Source organism: Frieseomelitta varia, unplaced genomic scaffold (assembly GCF_011392965.1).
Source record: "Frieseomelitta varia isolate USP_RPSP 00005682 unplaced genomic scaffold, Fvar_1.2 scaffold_586, whole genome shotgun sequence".
Lineage (NCBI taxonomy): Eukaryota > Metazoa > Arthropoda > Insecta > Hymenoptera > Apidae > Frieseomelitta > Frieseomelitta varia.
In genome coordinates, this window is record NW_025110352.1 from 381,385 (window position 1) to 395,755 (window position 14,371).

The 14,371-nt window shown below is 40.9% G+C and overlaps 1 protein-coding gene across 1 annotated transcript; it reads left to right on the forward strand.

The window, feature by feature from the left end:
- The first annotated feature begins 3,057 nt into the window (after positions 1–3,057).
- LOC122534320 (homeobox protein Nkx-2.5-like) lies at positions 3,058–6,590 on the forward strand. Its single transcript, XM_043664836.1, has 4 exons — positions 3,058–3,086; positions 3,154–4,135; positions 4,237–4,325; positions 4,754–6,590. Exons 2-4 carry the CDS (start codon positions 3,838–3,840, stop codon positions 5,534–5,536), a joined length of 1,170 nt encoding a protein of 389 aa, XP_043520771.1. The 5' UTR covers positions 3,058–3,086; positions 3,154–3,837; the 3' UTR covers positions 5,537–6,590.
- Positions 6,591–14,371: the final 7,781 nt, after the last annotated feature.

The window sequence follows — 14,371 nt, forward strand, 5'->3', positions numbered from 1 at the left end:
TCCACACGACCACGCACGCACGCACGCATGCACGCGCCGTCTTCGTGTAATTCTGCGTACACGTTCCAAGAGAATACGCGTAGAATAATAAACAGCCGCCTCGTTTGGCAAGGGTTGTCGGTGGTTGCTCCTCGTTCGCGAATTAGCGGCGAGTTCCGCCGCCTCTTAACGAGACGCCAATCGAAACACAATGTTCCTTTCGCGAGAACCTCAAGTGCAAAATGTCGAGCGATTAAACGTCTCGAGAATTTTGTCGAGCATAGAAAAATCACGTCGACAATAATTTTCAATTCGTAATCGTTCGCTTGTAAATGAACACAACAGATAAATAAATCTGAAGTTTCTTAATCTGTTGAGTGGTGCACCATCATATCAAGAATTTATATTATTTATATTATTCATATACTCACGTTGAGTAGTAAATTAGGAGCATTGATATTTGTCAAACGCAGAGTAAATACACCCATTGAAAATTAATAATTTAGAACTGCAATGCACAAATCGGAGCGTTCATCTTATTCTTTTATGCATCTCTTCTAAAATGCCAGTATACCAGTTACGTATAAGTAAGTTATTAATTACGTAAAAATTCTTATCCATCATTTATATCAAAGCATTTGCATATACATGATGGATAAGAATTTTTACGTAATTTTCCTTCTGCATTTGGATGAAATTGAATTAAATTTCCTACTTCATTTAGTAAACTTCTCACAACTTGTGTCTGCTTACGCGTGTGTTTTATATATGTACAATACATAGATAATTACAGTAATTTATCTATAATAATGAAGATATCCAATGCTCAATAATACCGATTGAGAATTAATCCTCATTTTAGAGAATAGAAACACGGAACAATGTTGAATATTTTTCAACCAACTAGAAGCAAGATGCATGGCAAGGAAAAATACACAAAGATAGAATAAATAACAGATCGCGTGATTTTTTAAGGCCAGGTAAACCAAACCAACTCAGACCTTTAAACAACGGCGATTTTTTCGAATTCCATAAGCGTCAAGGGTTCGGGATGTTCGAAAAGACGCGTCTGGTATATGTTACTTTCGACTCGTCGATGTCGCGGCCTCGAGGATGAACCACCAAGATTTCGTCCTGCCTAGGAAAAATGGATTGTTTTATTTTCTTTTCCAATCTCGTTCCACCAGTTCCCGCGATCCAGTTACGAAATCGATACCTCGCGACCGCTATAACTTGTCACGTTTCTGACACATCTGATGAGTTTCGTTTCCTCAAAATTCCGACGGATATCGTTGCTTCGGAGATACATAGAAAACGAAACAGACAAAAATTATACTTTTCGTTTACCACTTTCAGCTCAAGAAAGAAGTGACGTACAATAAGACTTTGGCTTTGAAAAAGTCAAGATAATAATAACGAACGCAGTAGTTTGAAAATTGTTTAAACAAATACTTACAATTAAATTCCAGCGTCTCTCTTAAGGATGAAAATTACTGTTTTGGGGCATTTATCTTTGATTTAGAAGGGAGATCGATACGCAAATATGTAAGAAACAGAGGGAAAAAGTACAACTTGACTTTGAAGAAAGAAATAGTAAAAGATTCTCAAAAAAATTCTTTCAACAGATGCTCACAACTGAATTCCAATGCCTCTTTCAAAGATGAAAATTATTATTTTTAATTTATAATAACAAATAAGAAAGAAAAGTGACATATAAACACTTTGAGAAAGGAAGACTAACAAATTACAATAACAAAAAGAGACATGGTGCTCCAAAAAGTTTTTCAGGCTCAATAAATCAAATTCCTCCGAAATCCGAGATTAATTATTATCTTTAATTTATGGAGCCTTTGAGTGATTTAAAGGGAAACGATGACTGGCACGAGTACAGAAAGGCAGCGATCACGCGAATCGAGATTTAATCGCCGGTTTTAGAAGTCTCGTTCGCGGTATGTCTGGATTGGTTCGGTTGTTGAAGCATAGGCGGGCCTTGAGTCTTCTCCTCCGCCCCAACGTTACTCACCGCGTTATGGCTGTTCCACGGTAAAAACCGATTTGCCGTCTCCTTAATCGACCACGCACTTCCGATCCTCATAATTATCATGCGACGCGAGGACGAGTCGATTTCTTCTTTCCTTTTTTTCTCTCTTTCTCAATTTCACGAAGCGCCGATCGATCCCTCCACTCGAATATTCTGCGCACAGTCGCAGAAGAGGCTCCAATTTGACGTAATTTTTCAACGTTTCTTAATCGATCGTCGTCGATGGCTCGTCGCACGATATACAATTGTAAACGTTTATTGGTACAGCAACAACCGCGGTAGTTCAAAACCGTGTTTAAGAAACGGCCCCGTACAGCCTTCGAACGGAATTTAAGAATCTCATAAAAAAGGCGTAAAAAAGAAACGACGAGCTACCGAGGCTCACCCTACAGCTTCTCGATAAGAAACGTGTAGTTGAACATTAGAGAGAAGGGCTTGGGGCACAAAAAAAAATGAGTATATACAACCAATTAAAAGCGCATCAATGAAACAGCGAGACAAATGTGAATTAAGTAATTACTCTGGACCAAATTTGATTTTAAACTTGTATACACCACCAGCCAAAAATCTCGATGTATGTTCTGTGAAATAGAGTACATTGAATGTTACCTACTGTATAGTATAAACAAAAAAAAAAAAAGGAATCGACATACGAGCACAGATCGACATATTAAATTAACGACAAGCATGAAACACCAAATGCACCAAAGATTTTGAAAATGAGAAACGAAGAAAGAAAGATACCAGCGGGAAAGAAAAACTCCCCTTTCGCGAGCCGAACTCCCGTGGCAAACTCCCTCCGAGTAATCCGTCGACCGAAAGACAAATTAAAATCTCCAATCAGAAGATGAGACCACCCCGTGGTCGCCTCGCTGCACGAGATTCACAGATGTAGCGGGAGCGTGCTGGTAAAAATCAGTCACACACGCACACGCGCTCACCTTCTGTTTCTGTGTGAACCACGGAGAAGAGGCCAACACTTGACTCCCTCTGTCAGAGCGAGTCACATTGAGCGTCTGCCCTCCGGCCTGACCGTTCAGCCGTGACCATCATCCCCCGAGACGTGGTAACGCGAGCGTTCAAGGTACTCGCGCGTGTTCGCGGCCCTAACCAACCGTTTCCAATTTTTACAGTTTCGTCTGGTAGCGCTCGACCAGTGTCACTATACCCTTCATAGGCTACGACGTTTCGAAGAAGTTATCGTCGGGGTTTACGAGTCGGTAGTTGCAAGCTGGTAGATTCGACCGTCAAATCGTTTCTGCGAATTTTCGATCATGGATGGATGAAAGAAGAAAGAGTTAGAGTTCTTTGAGTGAAATTTTCTTTTCTTTTTTTTTGGAGAACAATGGTGAAATCGTAGAGATAACGAAGAAGATCAGAAGTTTACAAAACTTTCGGCGAACAAGAGTGAAGTTCTAAACTTCGTACGTAAAGAAAGATCACAAGTGCCACGCTGTTTTTCTTCATTCATTTTTGTTTGGAAGACAACTATAAAATTGTAGAATCTGTTTTAAAGAAGAATGTAGAAAACGATCGCGAGAGATTCTTACTTTGATTACTCTTTTTTGTTGTAAATTCGTTGTAAAGAGATAAGGATAAAAATTATAAATGTAGAAAGAACGCAGAGGTTCTTCGGATGGAGTCTTCCACCATTTTCTGAAGAACGTAGAAAATGATAGGCTAGATGTGTTGAAAAAGTGACAGTGTCGAACGTCGAAAACTGTCTTCTGTCCGCGCGACGGAATACTTGAAAGCGGAGTTTATATCGTTCGAGGATTTGAAGGAAAATCGCGGACATTTCGCGAGAATGCGTTAGAATGTTGTCGTCCTCGGTCTCCGGAACTCCGTTCAGCGTCCGTGACATTCTCAGCGAGGATCAGCAACTCGGAATCATGGATTGCTACCCTCCTGTCCATCAACACCAGTTCCAGCAGCAGCACGTGCCTCAGGAATATTACGGTTACAACATCGTGCCAGATAACAATTGGGACGCAGAGAAGTTCAAGGAGCAATCGATGATGCCGACTTACGCTCACTATCCTGACTTGACGCACGTTCATCATCAGCTGAATCAGATCGCTCCTCCGTATCAGGATTCACCGGTTACAGAGGACGGTGCGTAAAATTCAGTGTATTTCATGGCTGATATTCCATTTTATTAGATTCCTTTTGTTCCATTGATTCGCGAGTGACGAAGTGTCGGGAATGTTTTACAGGTAACGTGGTCACATCGAGCAAAACAGAGCTGCGGAAAAGTCAGTCTGGCAAGAGGACGAAGAGGAAGCCGAGAGTGCTGTTTTCTCAAGTGAGTAAACAGGAATAATCATGCGATTCGTACCCTATTAGTCGCCTTTTACGACACGCAGGGATTACACGTTGGGTCTATTCTTCTCCCAGACCCACAGGGAGTTATCATTGTTATTATTATTAAATAATTATAAATTATAAATTATTTATCGATCGAATATCGTAATTAATTAAAGTCATTAATTGCCAATCAATTCGTAGATTTTTGCAAAACTCAAAGATGCAAAAATCAACAGAAAGCAGAACGTTCATTTTGACTCAGAGAGAGGATCCTTATGCATTTACAGTATATTCGAATTTCTTCTATCTCGACTAAACTTTAACCGCTCTCAATTTCCCACTCGGATATCAAAAATTTTCCGTAATCCCATCCAATCCCATACGAGTGCCTTTCTCAATTAAAAATCCACCCTCGACTCTTTGCAGAACCAAGTGTACGAGCTGGAGCAACGATTCAAGCAGCAACGATACCTGAGCGCCCCGGAGCGAGAGCTGCTCGCCCAGACTCTAAAACTGACCAGCACCCAGGTGAAGATCTGGTTCCAAAACCGACGGTACAAGAACAAACGCGCGAGGCTGGAGGACGCGGAGAAACTGCAGGCGCAGAACATGAAGAACCAATCGCTGAAGAAGATCCACGTGCCAGTGCTGATCAAGGATGGCAAGCCGCATCTTCAAGAATCCTACAATCCTCCCTACTGGTCCAACATCAGGCCAGCGGAGCTCGGCGTCCCGTTGCAACCGGACTTCCGAATGAACGAAATACGACTGAGCCCCGAATTCAGATCGACCTCGAACGACCCGAGGATGGACACGAGTATCAGCCCGGAATTCAAGACGGAAATCAGCTCCGACCTTGCCGACAAGTCAGCCAGCTTGAACGGAGAGATACAAGCCAGACAGCACGTGCTCGTTAGCACGGATTTCAGGAACAATTTGGCCACGGATCCACGAGTCGGTGTGCACGACTGTCACAGGCAAATAAAGGGGAACGCGAGCAGCGTCAACGGCGATGTTGCGGCGTTTTCGGATTTGAAGAGCACCTCGACGGAGAGTAAAATTATGACGAGCGACGGCAGACCGATGATGGACGTTTCGGGAAGCGATTACGGATTCCCCAATTACTTGCCACCGGCCAATTACCAGATGCAGTACGTTAATTACATGGAACAGATGCCTATGGACCAGAATCTCCAACGATTGTGGTAGGAAAGGATTTGTTTCGGAAGCTAACGCTTCGATCTCTGAGCTAGGCTACGTAAATTTTGTAGAAAAGTCGAAACAATTTCTTGAGGAGACACGCACAGAGTGGATTGATCGGTGAAAAGTATTACATTGTACGAAATTCAAGGGAACACGACAGCGTTTCTAGATTTTAGATTTGCACTTGCGAGTGAACCACAGACACGGGTTAGATGGTAAGGAATTGTTTAAAACGGCGAGAGAATCGAAATGTCGAGAGTGTTGTTTCTGCAACGAATCACGTTTCACGTTTTCGTCAATCTTTAATATTCCCAGATATAAATTACGTTTTTTCTCTCGAATGGCATCGTCGAATTGCAGGTAACTCGCAATGCTTTAGACAATTTCATTTAATTTATATCAACAGTTTCGTTCTTATTCCGTATTTTGCAAGACGAAGATCATCAATAACATTAATTATACAGTTAAAACTTGCACACTCCAAAATAAGAAACGAGATAATAAATAAAAAAGAAAGAGCAAAGAATAGACCAATCTTCATTCGCAAGTCTCGAACATTAGACAACGTTGCCAAACAGGTAGCCAAAGAGTAATCGCGGATGGTGCATCTTTTAATCGTCAACGATTGCAGTAACATTAAGATCGATATAGATTTAGTAAGACCTTCGAGCAGCTGTGTATCATTTTCTTCTTTTTTTTTTTTCTTTTTCTCCTTGTGGTTCTCGTTTAGTTAGGTAAGATATCCTCCTTCCTTCGAAATGGTAACGCGCCGCTCAAGAGGCTCGAACGGAAATTACTTCAAGTGGCTTTTGCGGAAACATCAGTTACCCGGTATTCCGCAGACCTCGTCCTTCTCGTGATTCTATTTTTTTTTTTTTTTTTTTTTTTTCACTCGATAAACCGGTTCTTCAATCCGACAAACACATTCGTCTGTGGAAAATTCGCGAATAGCTTCGCTTCGATTACTGTACAACGAAATCTTCCTCTCCGATCGAAAATCTGCGATTCTGTTGTTGCAGTTTCGTAGATAAAGATGTTCAAAGAGGAAAATAAATAAATGAGAGAGAAATGACTAAGTTCTGGAATCGTTTCACTTTACCCTCCTCCTCTGCTTTTCTCCTTAGTTAATTATTTCAAGGTTGAAAAACTACTTGGAATATAAAATCAATTGATACTAAAGTTTCCCTGCGAATTTTTTTACTCGTTGTTTCATCGTTCACACCGCAAGAAGCATCAGTTCAGGTGAATGTAACAGTAAATAAAGCGAAAGAAACGACTAATTTCTAGAATCACTTAAGTCATGGTTCCCAAAGAATGTTCCATTCCTAAGTAACACGGACACGTCAGGTATTAAAGTATTAAAAGTCTACTTGAAAGATCGTAAAACCAATCCGATCCCATCGGTGTTCCCTCGCCAATTCCATTTCGCATCGGCGCGATCTCACCGTTTCGTCGCGAGAAACATCGTCCAGGTCGATAAAACAAAAATATGGCGAAATGGGATTTATAAATAGGTGAGTTCTGACAGCTTGAGCGAAGCCATGGGTGCCTTTTAGGTTATCGCGCGAGCACGACGGGTCATCTGGCAGTCAAGTGCCTTCACATAGGCGATTCAACGTCGGCGTAATCGTTGTTCATGGTGCTACCGCCGCCATAAAGGACCATGGGAACAAGCTGATAAAAATGTCGCTGCCGATGTTCCGAGGCAGATCGCGTGGCGTTTCCCATACACGGCCATCTCACCTTCCACGAGCACAGCCAACACACCACCCTTTCGAAGCAGAGACGACCTCGCTCCGCCCCTGGCCGCACCTGCGAAGCACCTGCCCGCACTTGTTCCTCGAGATCTACTTCCTTTCCACAGATGCGTTCCAGATACGGTTCCTCAAACTCCCCTACGGTTTCTCTGCGCGTTAATTTCCGCCTGGCAGTGAAGACACGCCATAAGAGTATCTACGATTTGGCCAACTAAGTGTAGTTGAAACGACCAATTTCTAATTTGAACTGATAGAACTGGAACAGTGTTCTGAACATTTGTCGAGAGTTCAAATTCTTTACGTTTTACTTCAACCTGATAATTTTCTTATATTCCTCGCTCTTCAATTTCTGCGACACATAATTGTCGATAATTCTAGTGGTAACTGCATTGTTTAAATATTCTTGGTTAGGGAGAGATCAGAAAGTAACATATCGTAGGATTTAATAAGTTTAATTTAACTCTCTATAAGTTATATATTTGTATATCCACATTTTGGTAAATTAATTTTAGTTATTACATTACCGTATTAAAGTTTATCAAATATAGCATTACAAAAATACCAAATGATTCAGAGATTCTTAACTAACTAGTTCCCAAATTTTAAATCGGAGCTAATAATCTTTCTTTCTTTTCCCAGACGAAATTCTGATTATATGGTCTGATTATTAAAATAAAAATATAACTTAAAAAAAAGCAGCATTTTGGATATTTAGTTATTGCATAGTTAATGTTAAAAAGATTACCGATGCAAGCAATTTGCGAACCAAATGCAATTCCTTCCTTCGTTTCCAGCTTGACTGCTGAAAGTTCCATTAGGAGATCGTGTGTATTCGCATAATCAATCATCGCATGTTAAACTTCGAAACCCGATCCTATTTGCCTGCGATCGAATAGGAAGCTAGGTGAATATCCACGAGACGCGAAAGGGAACACGAAATATTGATGCTGTTCAAATAAAGACCGGAGTGCATATGCATAAAACGTACAGCAGAACGTTTGGATTTATTTAGAAACGATCGCGTTTATCCTCACGCACAACTCATTAATCATATCATCTATCGTATTTCCTTTTTCCCGCGAATATTGCTCGTAGTACGTTGCGTCTGGTGAATATTCTGTTTAAAGGTGATTAAAAGAGTATGTAGTTAATTAGAGTAAGTAAAATTCCAATTGCAAATATATGAATTCTGTTCTTATTTTACTCTCACATAACTCATTAATCATCTTTTTTTCTGTGAGTATGTGAATATACTGTTGGTGATTAAAGGAATATGTAATTAATCCGGAAGTAAAACTCCATTTGTAAATGTGAGAATTTAAAATAACCAAATTGTAAGCACTGAACTGAAGTACGACATGCTAAAATACGAATGCACATGAATGATGCGAATGTAACGTCACTGACAGCTAATTATAGTGATGACGCTCGTAAAAATTCAATGGCACAGACAATTTTACACTTTTTACTTTTACCTCGAATCATATTTCCTACCAATGGTTTAACATGTTAAACCATGAAACAATATTTTTTAGGATACTTTTTTTTAAATAAGTAATTTAATATAATTTTCTATATCAAGTTTTTGTAGATAACCTGTTGTACCGATGGACGATGAATTAACTGTCTGCAAAGTGGAAATCTGTATAATCGACTGAGAGCATTGTAGGAACGCTGTAAGATATTCATTTATCGACTGTAGAGAAAGTCGTTTGAAATTCTCCCGCCAGATACGTTTTTTAGCGCGCTCTATGTCAATGACTCGTAAAGAATAACTTCCTATATTTTTATTAACATTGAAATTGAAACAATTTATCAAGAAATTACCTTTCAATTTTTATCATTTTTCAATACTTGATCATGAAAGTGTCATGTGATAAATATTGTTGTTTCTTCGATCTTAATTTTAATTTGATTAAACAATTGATAAATAATTTGTGTTTATTCCTTAACCGCCGCTCGTGTCACGAGCAAAGCAAAGTTTGGGCCATCGGAAATAGTCGCGCTGTCATCCGTCTTTGAAACGCTCATTAATGCTAGGAATCGGCAGGCTACAAACGGACGAAAATAGTACCGATAAACTAGCCAATCCACAAACTACCGGAACCATTAAAAGAACAGCAGTTTCTGCTGTCATCCCGCCGTGGTACAGCAATCAACTCGCTTAACAAGCAATATAACCGTGTCCCGATTCATGAACTTTCAGTTTTATCCAAATATTAGTACACCTTCCACAAAAGAACGCTTGGTTTCGATTGCCAGGCAATATAGACCAATCAACGGCAAATCGATGCTAGAATTTGTGAAAATTCCAAGCGCGACATAAATAACGAACCGAAAAGAAAACGAGATTGGGAGTCATTTGAACCGAAACGATCGTTTCCGAAAGCTTTCGAAACCGCAACAGTGAAACGTTACGAAATAAAAAGAAAAAGAGAAGAAGAAAACGAAGTTTACGTCCGGAATCTCGGTAGAAAAGATTCATTGAGCAATTCCATCGTTCCTAAGGGGCAAGATGCAAGGGGTGGCGAGAAAACGCAGGACCGAAAGGTAAACGCAGAGAGGATGAAAGGAGAGGAAGAAGTAAATGAGCGAGAGGCGGTGGCGGCAGCGTATACTAAGCACTAATATTACATCTCTGGACTGACAGACGTGCGGACTTTAAAACCCAAGACTAACAAACAGTTAGCAGTCATCCGGTCTTCTTGTTTTTATATTCTTATGCCCGCCCATAGAGCGCACGCACTACTCGCTCTCTCTCTCTCTCTCTCTTTATCTCTCTTTCTCTTCGTCCTCCCTTTCAGCCCCCAAAGATCTTCGTTACTTTTCGTGTCGTCAAATGCCAGTTAAACGCCGTCCACGAATTTCCTGTCTCATCTTCGCGGAATCAGCTTCTATATTCTGCCCTTCGCGTTCCTTTCCACCCTTCCGTGCAAACCTTTCACGTCTCAACTTCCACGTTCTCGAATCTAACTTCGTGCTTTCGCGAATGATCGCAACATCTCGTTCGAATCCCACGTCTCGATCCGCGAAACGCTATTTATAAGGCCCGGTGATAGACAAGCGCTTTGTGACGAGTTCGCTGTACTGTTTTGGAAGAATTCGGATTTATTAATGGAGCAATTCACGGGGACGCGACCAGGTTGCAAATTTGCGTCAATGAAGACAACGAAAGGCACGTACTGTTTCGCAGATTGACTAGTAAAGTAATCATTCCATATGGATCAATTCAGACAGCGATCTAGATCAAGAGAAGGAAAATAAATTTTTTATGTCTTACATATCCTACTGACGACAAATAAGAATTTATCAAACAACCCTTTTTTTTTTTTTTAACTAATATACGACGAGTTCCAGAACACGAACAAAGGTTACAAAAATTTGCTAGATATAAATTCATCGATTTAATTCTCCTCTCATTTGGTTCAAAATAAATAAAAAGTAGGCAGACAATGGCACTGTGCTCGATGAAAGGATAATTTTAGAAATAATTTTCACAGACGAATTTCGACGACGAAACAACGCAACTGCACCCAGTCTAACAATAAGACGACAGCCAGCGAGAGTTCACCGCGTGGGAAACAACGATTTCCAAATGCGATCACGATTCACGGCGATGTTGAAAGTGGCTCGAGGAGTTTCCACGGATCGGTAGGTGCTCGATCGGAACGAAGGAAGCAAAAGGAAATATCCGAGTGGAGCTCGTAAGAAAGCAAACCGCCGCACCAGCAGCGAAGCTAGCGACGTTCGACAGGGGTGGAAAGGGGGGGTGGCTGGTCTCGTTCGAGGGTAACTGAAATAAGGTATAATTTTCCGCGCCAATTAAGGTCTTTAAGAATTGCGACCAATTGAGCGGGAGGGTCAGGGCTTAGCTCCTAGGGGAGAGATGTACCGACGTCCCCCTATAATTTATTATTGATTAGATCGAATCGAGAAAAAGGAGAGCCGCGGTTCCATCGAGAAGGAAGGACGTGGTCCGTCTTCGAGAGATCGCCGTCTCCGAGACGGCACGTTCTATCTACGAAGCTCCTCTCTTTGTCAACCCCTGGAATGGCTAATAGGGAAATGGCGGACGTCGTTTTTCCGGTTCGATTACCCGTCGTCACCTGCTAATTGTCGATCTCCCCCGCGCGTCGATCGATCCCCCGATGAAAATACTTGTCACGAGGGTCGTCACTTGCAAGAGGCCCTGGAGTTTGTTTCTGGCGAAGGATTTTTTGTGGCCAATCTTCTGGCAACATGTACTAATACTGTGTCTCGTAACCACTGGACCTTAAATTTTTTTTAACATGACTAAAGAAACAAAGCTGGAGCAAACATTTCTAGGAGTTAACGGGATATAAGACTAGGATGAAATTTTGTAGACTCGAGGGGACGATGAATTAGTCCTCTTACCGATCTGTTAGTCCTCTTACCGACAACTGAATGGTTTCTGACATACTAGAGGACGATGCCAAAATCAATAAGAAAAGATATTATACATTTTGATACACTCTGCGCCTGTTTTGCATCTTCTTTAAATTTCTCACAAGCGAACAAAAATCAGCGACCTGAGATTTGTAGTGTACCTACAAATTGGTTCGTTCGTAGAACAAATAATAACGACTAATAATTTCATTTCAAATGTAAGAAACCCTGTTGCTCATATTGTAACACACGTTCATCCTTTCGTCCTTCAAAGACACTTTGAACAATTCACCTTTTATTTATCTCAAATGGTGAATATTTCGACTCTTAACGAACAAGAACATCATCTTTGCGAGAACATGGTCACGCGTTGATTTTTGTCCATCGGGACAAAAATGGCTGCGGCGGGACGAATTCCAAGAAATATCGCGAAAGAAACGTGGAATTATTTCCTCGTCGATATCTGGAACGCGCGAGGCCATCATCGGATCAAGTGAGGCGTGATCCACGCTCCTGTGGTTCACACTTAATTAAACCGCCATAGGAACTCGGCTGACAGCACGTGGCGGACAATGCTGCAAGTCTTTAGCGGCGATTGTTATGTAAAGCACACCCTATATATGCACCGTTCGGCTCCTCTCGACTCGATACGAGACGAGAAGTACGTACGAACCGTAACCGTCTCTATCTACCCACATCCCACATCCCACCGCCGGCGGCAACTTTTTGAAAGCGTTAGAACGCGATTCACAGAGCGACCATCGTCAATTGCTCGCGTCTCTCACCTGTGAAATATCTGATTTCAGATTCTCCAAAAGTCGAGTCTCCAAGTAGCTCCGACGGTTCGGAGTATTGGAATTTATTAGTCTGTAGCAGTGGAATATAGTTCTTAGGGTGTTACTTTTAATAACGTCTCAAATCAAATTTTAATGTTTATATACACTTGTTTACCGTTCACTGGTTTCGTCCTTTCTAGAACTTTCTTCGTTGTACATACTGTATAATATATACAATCGTCATCATCCACATCAGCATATAAATACAACTCTCACACTTTGGCACACTTAACATGTACGCGTATAGATTGGCAGTTATATTTTAACAAGGAGAAACGGCCTGGCTCGTCTGGCTTGTTGCAAAACTTGATTGTTTGAAAACAGATAAATGAAAAGTGACTAAGATTTTATGAATAGCGGAGTTGAAAAGATAGACGTGGTGTGTTAAACGCCGTTTAATTAGTGTCAATGCTTGAGAATTTTGTCTGTGAGAGATTCTGTCGGAATTTAGTATCGTGCATCTACATACTCACGTTAAAATCAATGGAATAATACTACAGCAGATACTGCTTCAAAAATTTAGAATATCCACCAATTTCTATCAATAAGGTAATTACAAATACAATTTAAATAGTAGGTTACATTTTGTAAACAGTAATTCAACGTATAATCTCATTTGCCGAGAAAACATTGTTTCAGACAAAATTAAGAGGGATGCTTCAAACTTGTGCGAGTTCCTGCTGAAATCTCTTATTGATTTTATACTTTCACAAAGTCATAGACAAACATGGTTCTCAATAATTTCAAGTTGTTTCGAAAGCATTTCTAATTATTTTCCTCAAACTGCACCTGACGAATCCTGCGAATATGCAATGTCTTAAACCACCCCGATTCTTAAGCTCCAACACTTAAATCGAGCATCGGGTGGTTTCGCCGATCTTGAGGATATTCCAAATTTCCCAGGAGACCGTGCAACGGGGGAATACTTGGAGAAAGTAGCTCTACTGTCGCGAAACGAGGATACCTGAAAGAGTTTCACTTGGTCGAGCAACCCTTCGTCACCCCCGTCGCGGCGACCGTGAAAAAAAAAGAATGAAAGAAAGAACGCAAGGGAAGATCCCACTCTGAGAACTGGTTCTCTCGTCACCTCGAAGCTGAAGAGCTTCTAGGAATCGTCGATTGGTTCCTGTGGAAAAGCGACGACGCGGCCAGAGCCATGGATTGGTCGTAGGGCGAGGCTTGCGTCGTGACGGAAGCTTCGTCGGGCGTCCCGCTTTCAATCTGCACCTCGTTTAAAGCTCCACCTACGCCACGACCCGCGAAACTCGAATTTTCACCGGCCACCAGACTAGCTCTAGACCAAGGAACGCGTTATCGCTGTGAATTTAGGGGTTGAAAGCGAAACGCGAGAGAAAATAAATAAATAAACTCGGGGTGGAAAAGATGGTAGAACTTTATGATAGATTTAGTGTAGCAGATTTGAAAATTAAATTGAAGACTGCATTTTCAACTGATGCTGGAACAAAATTGAAGGAGCGAAGAAAGAATAGGCTGCAAGAAAGTTAAAAAAATCATAATTTTACTATTTAACTGTATGAACTTCTTCGGATAGAAAGTCTGTACAGACACGGTTTATTCTACTGTAACTAGCGAGCGAACGTAAAACGAAAAGAAGTAAACAGGTATAGGGTAAGTAAAAGATAATCGAACGAAAGATGAGATAAGACTTCGTCACAAAAATAATTACATATACTACTGACACCTAAAAAAACACAACAATGATTTCGAGAGCCCAGTAAAAATCAACCAAATCTATAACTAGCCAAATTCACGATCTAAATGAATCTAAAACACCGTCGATCCAATTTTAAATCGCGCAATCTTCGAAAAGACCAATTTAC